Source organism: Pseudophryne corroboree, chromosome 6, assembly GCF_028390025.1.
Source record: "Pseudophryne corroboree isolate aPseCor3 chromosome 6, aPseCor3.hap2, whole genome shotgun sequence".
Classification (NCBI taxonomy): Eukaryota; Metazoa; Chordata; class Amphibia; order Anura; family Myobatrachidae; genus Pseudophryne; species Pseudophryne corroboree.
The window spans coordinates 60,018,858-60,032,836 of NC_086449.1; the positions used below are offsets into that span (position 1 = coordinate 60,018,858).

Here is a 13,979-nt window from a genome sequence, read left to right on the forward strand (position 1 = left end):
ATGGAAAAGATTTTATTCCACTTGACAACAGTAGGGAAATATACTCCTAATTGTAGATTGATCTGTCATACATTCTCCTGAGTGTATTCATCAGTGAGAGGTACTTCTATGTCTAATTTACAATCAGCAATGAATTTCACAGGGTCAATATTGGAGGGTAAACATGCCCGTAGCACTGTTCGCCAATCTTTGTTTGTGGGTTCGGTGGCGTTACCTAATTCTCTAATAAACCTCTGACATGCGGCTAGATCCTATCTGGGATCGGGAAATTCAGACATAATTGTCCTCAATTCTGTCCGGGACCAAGGACAATGCATAGCAATGTTCCTGACGGGAGTGATTCCCTGAGCGTCAGTCTTCCCATTGGGGACAGGATTTAGTTCAATTACATCATTCTGAGTTGCTTCTACAATGTGAGGTGCAATTGTCTCTGCATAATGTACTGTACCGTACTTACCTGTGGACACGACCTCACCTGTCCCTCCGCTAGGGGCCTTTGCTACTGTTCTTACTGGTTGGGCCGTGCCCACTTGTGTGTCTTGTATGGTGGCTGCTAGAGAGAGTGCCGATATCGTGCTGGGCTCATCTTCTTGCTCGCAGTCCTGGGGGAAGTTTAAGATGGGATACAACTTGCACGGGTTAGCATTAATACATTTATCAAGTTCACTCTTATCATATATTAGTATGCCATTGTCTGTAGCCACTTTCTCCCCTGTAATATACGGTGGTGGTGGTGCAGTTGCTATCAGTTTCCTGCTAGGGTTGGAACCGGCTGCGTGAGCTAGTTCCCTTTGCATATCACCCTCTTGTTGCCATAAATGTAAACAGTTTGAGTGTCTGATCCTTTGTTTTCGGGATTTTAACAGACATATCCTAATCCTTAAATTCTGCAACACCTCTGGATTAAAACTGCCTACCTTAGGGAATGGTTCCCTATCTTCCGCAGTCATACGTTCCCATTCATTGCATAAAACCTCTGCGTGTGATCCATATTTCTCACACATTATGTACCTCGCCGACCCCTTGGGCCGCGGAATATCAACCTGAACCCTGGTTGATCGTCCCTTACTTGAGCAACTGGCCCCCATCTTTTGCAGGTATTGCCTTCTCAGCTAATTCCTACAAAAAAACCAAAATACTCAAAATAAGGCAACGGTGAAAGTTCAGCGAGTGCTCTCACCCACTCACGCCCACGTTGGCCAATACACCTAAACACTGTCGTCAGCGCCAGTACGTACCCAACCTAGGGCCCCTGTGTAACCTCTATTCACTGGAAATATACGGGAGTGACTTACCCTTCCCAGTAAATATTGGTCATTGGAGATTTCCTGAGTGACCAGAGAAACTCCCTTAAAATAAAAAAAAGTTACACAAATCACGTTGCGTGTGCTACACCTAGCGCTTATGATCCCGCGATTTTACGCAAAGGTCGTAAAAGGGTATCACGTTGAGCTAAGTATTGCACCCACGAACGCGCGGTCCAATCGCACAGCGTATAGATAACTGTTACTTATCCGCCGTACGGCCAATGGAATCGTTTTTCAGGCTGCGAAACCTCAGCCGGAGCGTATCTGAATGGGCCTATATGGGTTCTACGCCAACCGCCTGGGCTGCGCTCTCTAAAAAAAAACCTTGCTGACATTTGGTCTGCGGTACTCTATTACTTTGCTCCTTTGTACTTTAATCAATGTTAACGTGAGCAAGCCACTCTCACGCCACCAAGTGTCCACTCAGCTGGTGTGGTCTCCTACGGGATCCCGAATTCCCTGGGTCCACAAAACCTTTATTGTTTGCACACTCACGCTCGTTCACTCATATACACTTTGGGTTTTCTGTACAGAAAATTAACTTTCATTCAGATAAAACAGCCTTAGTTCCAGAGGTAATACAGTAAAAAAGGTTTTTAAACTAAATTATTGGAAACTGATCAATTTGTGCTATTATCGCGTGGCTACCGTCTCGCGCCTTAACTAAAACAATGCTATTGTTTGATTTGTACTTAGCGGTCATACTTTTACGCACGTTGCGTAAACACGCCACGTGTATGCCTTTACGTTGCGTACGCAGTCCCGTACTCTGTCCGAGACACGTGTACAAAGGCCGTACGTCCGCAGTACTACAAATCCCACACTTCTATAAATGTAAGCGATATTTTACTATAATCGCTCACTTAACACAACACAGTTTCTTCTGTATAAACCTTTACAACTAGGCCAGGCTGCGTGTGCGTCTTACACTTACTTCCTTAAATATTAACTCTATATTTTAACTAAATAGCAACAAATTTTCTCAGTACAGGTCAAAATGAATCTAATAATCGCTACTTATGGCAATAATGCGGGCAGATATGCAAAGTACAAAATATAGGTGTATGTGTGTGTTGTGTGCGCATTTGGCGCCAAACAGAAATTCACAGACTTTAAAAAATAGCTTTGCGTTCTTACCTTACGGATCCCTCTAGCATCCCTACAAACCATACAATGCAGACGCTTATCTAATCAGCACTAGTGTATCCACCAACCAAGAGAAGGCTTACGGGGGATACCTTTCCGCCCTTTGCTAATAGATAAAGTCTGCGTAAACCTGCTAGGCTGCGGGTATGAGGAAAAACCGGACGATGCCCCCAATTGATAATGTCGATATTATCTTAAACCATAAAGCTATACCTCTAGATACACTTTTACCGTGGAGCCGCTATGGCTGCTAGACTGAATACACGTGTTACGCACTTTGTAAGCTATTTGCGTACAGAGTCCCGTACGTGGTACGTACTTGGCGTACACACACCGCGCTGAGTGTACAGAGTACGCACAGCGCACGCACACACAATTGATAACCTTTAAACCTTGTTAGTGATACAATGTATTGATATGTTTACACTTTAAACCCTTAGCAGCAAAGTACTGCAACAATGTTATACCTTAAACCTTAAGTAGCGCTGACGGTCTAAAGTACCCGCAGTGCGTACACCTTATCAATGCTTATAAACCTTATACAGTTAAATATGCTTTTAAACCCTTGCAGGAAAGTGAGGACACAACACTGATTTGTAGTTGAAACCACAGGGTTCTAAGGCCACCGTGGATTATTTCAAAAGGTAAAACAGTACAAATCACACACTACAGGCTAACAAGATAAATCTAAAACAGAGTAATGGCTACAGAGAATGTACATATGTGAGAATGTTCGCAAGCGCAACCCGGCCGGTCCTCCGCTTGTCAGGTAGAAAGCGTTCAGAGTCTTCTGACCGGCCAGGCAACAATGGGCTTTTTATACACAACTTACATACATAATACAATGGTCACTGTAATCTCATTGTCCATTGAACACTGAGATGTGTCTTTTCATTACAGGAGAGGTCATAGGTTGTTTTGAAAAGATGGGCGATGTCTTTCCCCAACTGCTCTTGTGGGTGGTATCCTCTGGATTCCCGACGCATACATAATATACAGTAAATACAGTTAATATCTATATTCTACTTTTGCACATAACTATACGCTGGAACATGCGATCTCTTTCTAACCAACACCGGAATGTTACCCTTAAAATACCCTACAGCTGGATACTAGACATCACCTTCTAACCTTTATCTGACCCTTCCTATCATGCAAAGGCGAATCCCTTAGTCCTGGAACTGTTTAAACTATTGATACTCGCTGATGTGGTGCAAGGGAGTTATATCTAAAATGTACAATATTTGGGTTAAATATATAATGTTCTAATAACCCTCTACGCGCTCACAAACTCCGCCGTAAATACCCATACCACGCGCATGATCGCAGGAGCGATCCTACGCAAATTGCGGATATGTGCATGCACGGCGAACTGAGTGCACGCGCAGCGGGCATGTGCATGGGGTTAGTACAGGGTATATGCATTACAATATTTTTCGACTTTGACAGTATGAATTAAAGGAATTAGAGGAATAAAGACATTTTCACCTTTGCCGAGTCCTGTAAATATCGTGGCCTCTATAACATTTCTTTGAAGAGATTTCACTTTCAGTGTCTCTTGCATTGATGATGCCAATACATTTTGTTTTTGTTATGGCTCAGCTTTAACTTGACGGATTGAGATGAAGCAAAGTGCCGATCATTTCTACAAATTTCCACTTCAAAATGAGGCATTTCTCATGACAATCAGACAGAACTTTCTTATATTAGTATAGATTAAGAGGCTGTTTCTCCGTTTGGAGCATGCTTGCCTATTCTTCCGGATCCTGCGAGAGAGTCCTGATTTTGGGGTTGTCACCCGCTGAATGGGTTTGTTGGGTGAACTATATTTATGTCGACCACTATTGGTCGACAGGCACTAGGACGGCACATGGAAAATGTCGGCATGGAAAACGGTCGACATGGAAAAAGGTTGACATGCATTTTTTAGTTTTTTTTTGTGTTGTTTTCTTCGTAGAGTGACCGGGAACACCAATTAGTGCACCGTGTCCCCTCACATGGGTCGCTGTGCTCACCATGCTTTGGGCAAGATTCCTCGCTCCGCTAATGCTGCACTCGACACAGGTTACTATTCCCAATTGTAGTCCACGTGGATAGTAAAGTATAAAAAAGTTCAAAAAATGAAAAAAATGTGAAAAACCCATGTCAACCTTTTATAGGTGTCGACAAATAGTGGTTGACCTATTGAGTGTCAACCTAATTATCTAATTAAAGTTGATCTACGGACCATATACCGCCACCCACACGCCCGGAAGAGTAGGCATTCAATCCTAGTGAAGTGTGTAGAACAGTAACAGGAATCCAGGTTTGTGTGAAGGTGGTGGGGCCTAGAGATGTGATTCTATGTTAATTGCATAATTTAGGTCCCACTTCTATTAAAATCATAGCACTTTGTCACAAGTGGGTGTGGCATAATAAAAATCTCCAGCCCCGCCCACTATACCAGCCTACCTGCTTGTCCTCTCCTCCCGAAGGAGGACATGTAGGTAAGTATGGTTTGGAGCAAATAAAAAAAAAAGCAAGTGCAAAGGAAGCAAATACATTTATTTTATTTCTGCATGCAGGGTAAATACAGGCTGCTTTTGCATGTAGCCCACAAATACTGGACAGACATATTTTAACACGGCCATTTAGATTTGAGTTTGGACATGCCCGTCTGACATCTAATTCTTTCATCTACACTGCAGTACCTGCAGTGGCTTTGCTCACAACTTATGATCACCCCCCAAAGCTGTAATACTGTAATATGGATATATCAGATTTACAATATACTTGGATTGTTAAAACTGTAATAAACTGAAAGGCATTAAATAGAGTGTTACTCAGATGTGGTAAACTATATACCTTTTGTTTGACAGTTTGGGAGAATGGACCATATCAGCAAAGTATGATGGCGCAGATATGCAGAATTACGTCACACACTTTGAAGTGAAGGAATACGGTATGTTGTGTGATGATGTACAGTACATGGTATAACTAGGGTAATAAAGATCAAAGTACTGTATCAGTCAAATTAAATAGTTTATACCTTCTCTCAATTGCATTAATTCCACAAAGGGTAGTCAATCTATCTGATGATTTGTTTACCTGTTCGATTAGATAGATAGATAGATAGATAGATAGATAGATAGATAGATAGATAGATAGATAGATAGAAAAAAACCCTCTTTCACGCGCTTCGAGAGCAGCACCTCACGGTGGATATAAAAAAATATAATTGTCCTCAAAGAAGTCCATAAAGGTCTCAAAGACAAGTGTCCAAGTGTTCAAATGTGTTCTTGCAGGACTTGGTTGGAATCCCAGCATGGGACCGTTGTTGGATGGAACTTTTAAGCCAACGTTTGGTTAAACTCAGTCAAGTATTTATCTCGAAGGTACCCTCATACCAGAGCAGACACACAAAATATGGCACCAAAGGCCTTCAATTAATAGAACATCTGATATTTATTCATGATATTCAATAAAATGTTTGTACAATATAAAGATTTGGATCACACATCATAAAAAAGAGGTGTTTTGTATGGAACCAATGCTGCACCGAAACAGGTGTAATGATATGCAACCCACCACCCTAGAATGTGAGCTCCGTGGTGGAAGCTCTCAATGCAGACAATGCGTCCAATCACCTTTACAACCCTACGCGTTTCTTCTTACAAAGGACTTCCTCAGGGGTAATATCTAAGCATAAAAATAGGTGGGTAACCATAGTTTCCACCAGCCAGAGGACCTGTCCTTGGGCGGATCAATAAGGTCAAAGAAAAAAAGTAGCTACAGACTCCATCGGCTAGGAGGGCTGCATTTAGGTAAAGTGGCGGAACCACACAATTGAGTAAAAGATGGAATGATCCCTAGTGGTGATCACTGGCCAAACATGTTCCCTAAAGGGTCAAAGGCACGGAGAGATCCTTCTGAGGGCATAAGCACCAGTAGAGATCATAATCCTCCTGTGGCTGCAGTGGAAATGCCTATATATATATATATATAGAGAGAGAGAAAGAAAAGGGGGTTCCCAATTGCACTGAGTATCACAAGCAGCACTGCTAGATGAGCCTTCTGTTAGCAAAGGTTCAGAAACAACACTAACAACACAGATCAGAGGGCGCTACAGATAGAACACGATCCTAATCTCAACCATTCGTATTATGGCCCTCATTCCGAGTCGTTCGCTCGTTCTTTTTTTTCGCATCGCAGTGAAAATCAGCTTAGAGCGCATGCGCAATGTTCGCACTGCGACTGCGCTAAGTAATTCTGCTATGAAGAAAGGATTTTTACTCACGGCTTTTTGTTCGCACCGGCGAACGTAGTGTGATTGACAGGAAATGGGTGTTACTGGGCGGAAACACAGCGTTTTATGGGCGTGTGGCTGAAAACGCTACCGTTTCCGGAAAAAACGCAGGAGTGGCCGGAGAAACGGGGGAGTGTCTGGGCGAACGCTGGGAGTGTTTGTGACGTCAAACCAGGAACGACAAGCACTGAACTGATCGCACAGGCAGAGTAAGTCTGGAGCTACTCTAAAACTGCTAAGTTTTTTTTGTTCGCAATATTGCGTAAACTTCGTTCGCACTTTTAAGATGCTAAGATACACTCCCAGTAGGCGTAGACTAAGCGTGTGTAACTCTGCTAAATTCGCCTTGCGACCGATCAACTCGGAATGAGGGCCTATAATAAATACTTTAGAACATTTGCTTAAAAATGTATTTACAATATCAATAAAACAAACTCATTTCATAATGATAAAATATCAGGACAATAATCAGATCTGAAAAATTGTCCTGATATTTTATCATTATGAAATGAGTTTGTTTTATTGATATTGGGGGTGATTCCAAGTTGATTGAAGCAGGAACGTTTTTAGCAGTTTGGCAAAACCATGTGCACTGCAGGGGAGGCAGATATAACATGTGCAGAGAGAGATAGATTTGGGTGGGGTGTGTTCAATCTGCAATCTAAATTGCAGTGTAAAAATAAAGCAGCCAGTATTTACCCTGCACAGAAACAAAATAACCCACCAAAATCTAACTCTCTCTGCACATGATATATCTGCCCCCCCCCCCCACCCCCCCTGCAGAGCACATGGTTTTGCCCAACTGCTAAAAAATTTCCTGCTGCGATCAACTTGGAAATACCCCCATTGTGAATACATTTTTAAGCAAATGTTCTAAAGTATTTATTATAATACGAATGGTTGAGATTAGGATCATGTTCTATCTTCAGCGCCCTATGACCTGTGTTGTAAATATATTTTTCTCTTACGTCCTAGAGGATGCTGGGGACTCCGTAAGGACCATGGGGTATAGACGAGCTCTGCAGGAGACATGGGCACTCTAAGACTTTAGATGGGTGTGAACTGGCTCCTCCCTCTATGCCCCTCCTCCAGACCTCAGTTAGATCCTGTGCCTAGAGGAGACTGGATGCACTACAGGGGAGCTCTACTGAGTTTCTCTGAAAAGACTTTTGTTAAGTTTTTTATTTTCAGGGAGCACTGCTGGCAACAGGCTCCCTGATTCGTGGGACTGAGGGGAGAGAAGCAGACCTACTTTCCTGGACTGATGGGCTCTGCTTCTTAGGCTACTGGACACCATTAGCTCCAGAGGGTCGGAACACAGGTGTCGTCCTTGCTGTTCGTCCCAGAGCCGCGCCGCCGTCCTCCTCACAGAGCCGGAAGATAGAAGCCGGGTAAGTATAGGAAGCAAGAAGACTTCAAAGGCGGCAGAAGAGTTCAGATCTTCATTAGGTACCGCGCAGTGGTCGCACTGCGCGCCATTGCTCCCACAACACACACAGGCACAGCAAGGGTGCAGGGCGCAGGGGGGGCGCCCTGGGCAGCAATTTTTACCTCACATAAGACTGGCACACATATATAGATACTGCGGAGGCAGTATATAATAAATCCCCTGCCAGTATAATAAAAAATAGCGGGACCGAAGCCCGCCGTCGAGGGGGCGGAGCTTGATCCTCCAGCACTAACCAGCGCCATTTTCTCCACAGCATGCTGCAGAGAAGCTGCTCCCGGACTCTCCCCTGCTGAACAAGTAACAGGGGGCAAAAACGAGGGGGGCACATTTATTTGGTGCTAATTGTATATATAAAGCGCTGTACAGGCTGGGACTTTGTTTCAGTATCTATTGGCGCTGGGTGTGTGCTGGCATACTCTCTCTATCTCTCCAAAGGACCTTATAGTGGGTCTGTCCCCATATTCATATATCCCAGTGTGTGTGGGGGTGTCAGTACGTGTGTGTCGACATGTCTGAAGCGGAAGGCTCGTCTAGGGAGGAAGCAGAGCGGATGGTGGTGGTGACTCCGTCGGCACAGCCGACACCTGATTGGTTGGACATGTGGAATGTTTTAAATGCTAATGTGGCTTTATTACATAAGATATTGGACAAAGCAGAGTCCAAAGACAAAGCAGGGAGTCAATCCATGGCTTTTACTGTGTCACAAGACCCTTCAGGGTCCCATAAACGTCCCTTTACCCAGATAGCAGACACTGATACCGACACGGATTCCGACTCCAGTGTCGACTATGATGATGCAAGGTTGCACCCAAGAGTGGCCAACAGTATTCAATATATGATTATTGCAATAAAAGATGTTTTGCATATCACAGAGGACCCCTCTGTCCCTGGCACAAGGGTCTGCAAGTTTAAGGAAAAGAAACCTGAGGTAACGTTTCCCCCATCTCATGAGCTGAACGCTTTATTTGAAAAAGCTTGGGAAACTCCAGACAAGAGACTGCAGGTTCCCAAGAGAATTATTCTGGCATATCCTTTCCCCTCAAAGGACAGGTTACGGTGGGAATCCTCACCCACGGTGGACAAGGCCTTGATGCGCTTGTCCAAAAAGGTGGCGCTACCGTCCCCGGACACGGCGGCCCTAAAGGATCCTGCGGATCTCAGGCAGGAAACTACCTTAAAATCAATTTATGCGACTACGGGAGCCCTGCTCAGACCTGCAGTAGCGTCGGCATGGGTGGGTAACGCAATTGCAGCTTGGGCAGATAACTTGTCATCTGACATTGACACCCTAGATAAAGATAGTATTTTGTTGACCTTAGGTCACATCAAGGACACAGCGTTATATATGAGAGAGGCTGCGAGAGATATTGGGCTTTTGGGTTCAAGAGCCAATGCCATGACAGTTTCTGCTAGAAGGTCCCTGTGGACCCGTCAATGGACAGGTGATGCTGACTCAAAGAGACATATGGAGGCTTTGCCTTATAAGGGTGAAGTTTTATTTGGGGAGGGCCTCGCGGACCTGGTTTCCACAGCTACCGCGGGTAAGTCTTCTTTTTTGCCTTACGTTCCCCCACAGCAAAAGAAAACACCTCAATACCAGATGCAGTCCTTTCGGTCTCATAAGTTCAGAAAGGAGCGTGGCTCTTCCTTCCTCGCCAGAGGTAGAGGGAAAAGAACACCAGCTACGGCTAGTTCCCAGGAACAAAAGTCCTCCCTGGCCTCTACCAAATCCACCGCATGACGCTGGGGCTCCGCTACGGGAGTCCGCACTGGTAGGGGCACGTCTTTGACTCTTCAGCCAAGTCTGGGTTCAGTCGGATTTGGATCCTTGGGTGGTCGGAATTGTATCCCAAGGCTACAAACTGGAGTTCGAAGATGTGCCTCCACACCGATTTTTCAAATCGGCCTTGTCAGCTTCTCCCCCAGAGAGGGAAATAGTTTCAGCTGCCATACAAAAGCTGTGTCAACAGCAAGTGATTATCAAGGTTCCTCTAGTGCAACAGGGGAAAGGGTTTTATTCAACCCTATTTGTGGTCCCGAAGCCGGATGGCTCGGTCAGACCAATTCTGAATCTAAAATCCCTAAACCTATATTTGAAGAGGTTCAAATTCAAGATGGAATCTCTCTGGGCAGTGATCTCCAGCCTGGAAGGGGGGGATTTTATGGTGTCACTAGACATAAAGGATGCATACCTTCATGACCCCATATATCCTCCTCATCAGGCGTACCTGAGATTCGCTGTGCAGGATTGTCATTACCAGTTTCAGACGTTTACGTTTGGGCTTTCCACGGCACCGAGAATTTTCACCAAGGTAATGGCGGAAATTATGGTTCTCCTGCGCAAGCAGGGGTTCACAATTTTCCCATACTTGGACGATCTCCTGATAAAGGCAAGATCAAGAGATCAGTTACTAAAAAGCGTGTCTCTCTCCCTGAGAGTACTACAACAACACGGCTGGATTCTAAATCTACCAAAGTCGCAGTTGGTTCCGACAACTCGGCTGTCATTTTTGGCCATGATTCTGGACACGGAAAAAAAGAGTGTTTTTCTCCCAATGGAAAAAGCCCAGGAACTCCAGAACATGGTAAAGGACCTGCTGAAGCCAAAAAGAGTGTCAGTTCATCAATGCACTCGAGTATTGGGAAAGATGGTGGCGGCCTACGAGGCCATTCCGTTCGGCAGGTTCCATGCAAAAACTTTTCAGTGGTACCTTCTGGACAAGTGGTCAGGGTCCCATCTACAGATGCATCGGAGGATAAGCCTGTCCCCCAGGGCCAGGGTCTCTCTCCTGTAGTGGCTCCAGAGTACTCACCTTCTAGAGGGTCGCAGGTTCGGCATTCAAGATTGGGTTCTTGTGACCACGGACGCGAGCCTCCGAGGATGGGGAGCAGTCACACAAGAAAACATTTTTCAGGGAATATGGTCAAGCCAGGAGGCTTGTCTACATATCAATGTGCTGGAATTAAGGGCCATATACAACGGCCTGCATCAGGCGGAGAATCTTCTACGCAACCTACCCGTTCTGATCCAGTCAGACAACGTCACAGCCGTGGCGCATGTAAACCGCCAGGGCGGGACAAGGAGCAGAGCAGCAATGGCAGAAGCCACCAGGATTCTTCGCTGGGCGGAAAATCATGTAAGCGCTCTGTCAGCGGTCTTCATTCCGGGAGTAGACATCTGGGAAGCAGACTTCCTCAGCAGGCAGGAGAGTGGGGACTTCATCAAGAGGTCTTTGCAGAGGTAACAAGTCGTTGAGGACTTCCTCAAATAGACATGATGGCGTCACGCCTCAACAGAAAGCTTCGGACGTATTGTTCCAGGTCGAGGGACCCTCAGGCAGTGGCGGTGGACGCCCTGGTGACACCGTGGGTGTTTCAGTCGGTCTATGTGTTCCCTCCACTTCCACTTATCTCAAAAATATTGAGAATCATATGACGAACAAGAGTGCAGACAATACTCATTGTTCCAGATTGGCCTCGATGGGCCTGGTATTCAGATCTTCAGGAAATTATCACAGAAGATCCGTGGCCTCTTCCTCCCAGGGAGGACCTGTTACAACAGGGGCCCTGTGTGTTCCAAGACTTACCGCGGTTACGTTTGACGGCATGGCGGTTGAACACCAGATCCTAGCTAGGAAAGGTATTCCGGGGGAAGTCATCCCTACTCTAATCAAAGCTAGGAAGGAGGTGACGACGAAGCACTATCACCGTATCTGGAGAAAATATGTGTCTTGGTGTGAAGCCAAGAATGCTCCTCCGGAAGATTTTCAGCTGGGTCGTTTCCTCCATTTTCTACAGGAGTGGATATGGGCCTAAAGTTAGGCTCCATTAAGGTGCAGATTTCGGCCTTATCTATATTCTTTCAGAAGGAATTGGCTTCTCTCCAAGAAGTCCAGACTTTTGTAAAGGGAGTGCTGCACATCCAACCTCCTTTTGTGCCCCCAGTGGCACCGTGGGACCTTAACGTGGTGTTACAGTTCCTTAAATCACACTGGTTTGAACCTCTTCAAACAGTTGAATTAACATTTCTCACTTGGAAAGTGGTCATGTTGTTGGCCTTGGCATCTGCGAGGCGGGTGTCCGAATTGGCGGCATTGTCTCACAAGAGCCCCTATCTGATTTTCCATGTGGATTGAGCAGAGTTGAGGACTCGTCCTCAATTTCTGCCTAAAGTGGTTTCATCGTTTCATATGAACCAACCTATTGTGGTGCCTGTGGCTACGGGTGCTTTGGAGGATTCCAAGTCCCTTGATGTAGTCAGGGCCTTGAAAGTTTATATAGCCAGAACGGCTAGGGTTAGGAAAACAGAGGCACTGTTTGTCCTGTATGCAGCCAACAAGGTTGGCGCTCCTGCTTCTAAGCAGACTATTGCCCGCTGGATCTGTAACACGATTCAGCAGGCTCATTCTACGGCTGGATTGCCGGTTCCAAATTCGGTAAAGGCCCATTACACTAGGAAGGTGGGCTCTTCTTGGGCGGCTGCCCTAGGCGTCTCGGCATTACAGCTTTGCCTAGCAGCTGCTTGGTCGGGTTCAAACACTTTTGCAAAATTCTACAAGTTTGATACCCTGTGTCACAACTGAGGGCCTGAGCTGACGGGAGGCAGCCTCAGTTGTAGGGGTTGAGATGTACCGGAACCTGGGAGGTTGTATCAGACCCCTGGACATGTAAGTAACATGAATAATAACTGCCCGAAGGCGTGACCACGACAACTTGGATAAAAGTCAATGATGTTTATTATGACAACTCCGCAACACAGCAGCAGTAAAAGAAAATGTAAAAGTCAGCAAAGAATAAATACAGTTCCTGGGTACTACAGGATGGCAGGAGCCACAGGGCACTGGTAGTTTGAGATAGTTCTTATAATCTTCTAGATGGAAAGTCCTTACCAGGCCCGACTGTAGCAATGGAGATAACCCAGGATTGTGCCAGCTGGTGTTCCAGGAAAAGCTGGGTTGCTGAAGATAAAACGGCTGCTGTGGATACTGGCTGGAACCAGTTAAATAATAAATGAACTTGGGAGCGATGAAATATGAACTGAAATGTAGAACTTGAGAGCGGAGAAATAATAATACCGGTGGAGAGTGGTAAAGTGTAGAAAGGACACCGGCCCTTTAAGAGAAGCTGTACTCTGCTGGAAGCTGAGCTGGAAGCAGGTAATGTTGTAGCTGGAAACAGATGAATCCACAATGGATTGGAGAGTCAGGCTACACCGCAGGTGGAATGCTGGTGCGGGTCTCTATGGTGGAAGTCTTGAGACAGGAGCTGGAACCTGGAAGACAATCACAGGAGAGAGACAAACAGGAACTAGGTTTGACAACCAAAGCACTGACGCCTTCCTTGCTCAGGCACAGTGTATTTATACCTGCAGCAAGGAAGGGATTGGCTAGGCAATTATGCAGATTATCAATACTGAGAACAGATTGGTGGAAATGATCAGCTGACAGAATCCAAGATGGCTGCGCCCATGCAGACACTTGGAGGGAAGTTTGGTTTGTAATCCATGTGGTAATGAAAACAGTAATGGCGGCGCCGGCCACCGGAGACAGGAGGCGCCAGGCTGACAGATGCACATCCAACCACGCGGATACAGCGGAGGCCGCGGCTGACGTAATCGCCACTCAGACACTCTGCATGCAGAAGTTCAGGGACGGCGGCGGAGGCCGCGGGAGACACCATGCCAGGTGTAATATGGCGTTTACTGTGACAGCATCCCAGAGTGACAGGAGAGGATACAGGAATGTACACATCAGGATAACAGATGGGATCCGGTCCTGGAGTGCTGAGCCAG

At 45.8% G+C, this 13,979-nt stretch overlaps 1 protein-coding gene across 1 annotated transcript in view; it reads left to right on the forward strand.

The window, feature by feature from the left end:
- LOC134936129 (complement C3-like) overlaps nucleotides 1-13,979 on the forward strand; it is an 828,079-nt gene that overhangs the window by 157,128 nt on the left and 656,972 nt on the right. Inside the window, exon 6 of the mRNA XM_063931046.1 lies at nucleotides 5,312-5,394. Within this exon, the coding sequence (XP_063787116.1) occupies nucleotides 5,312-5,394 (83 nt within the window). The remainder of the gene's footprint in view (nucleotides 1-5,311; nucleotides 5,395-13,979) is intronic.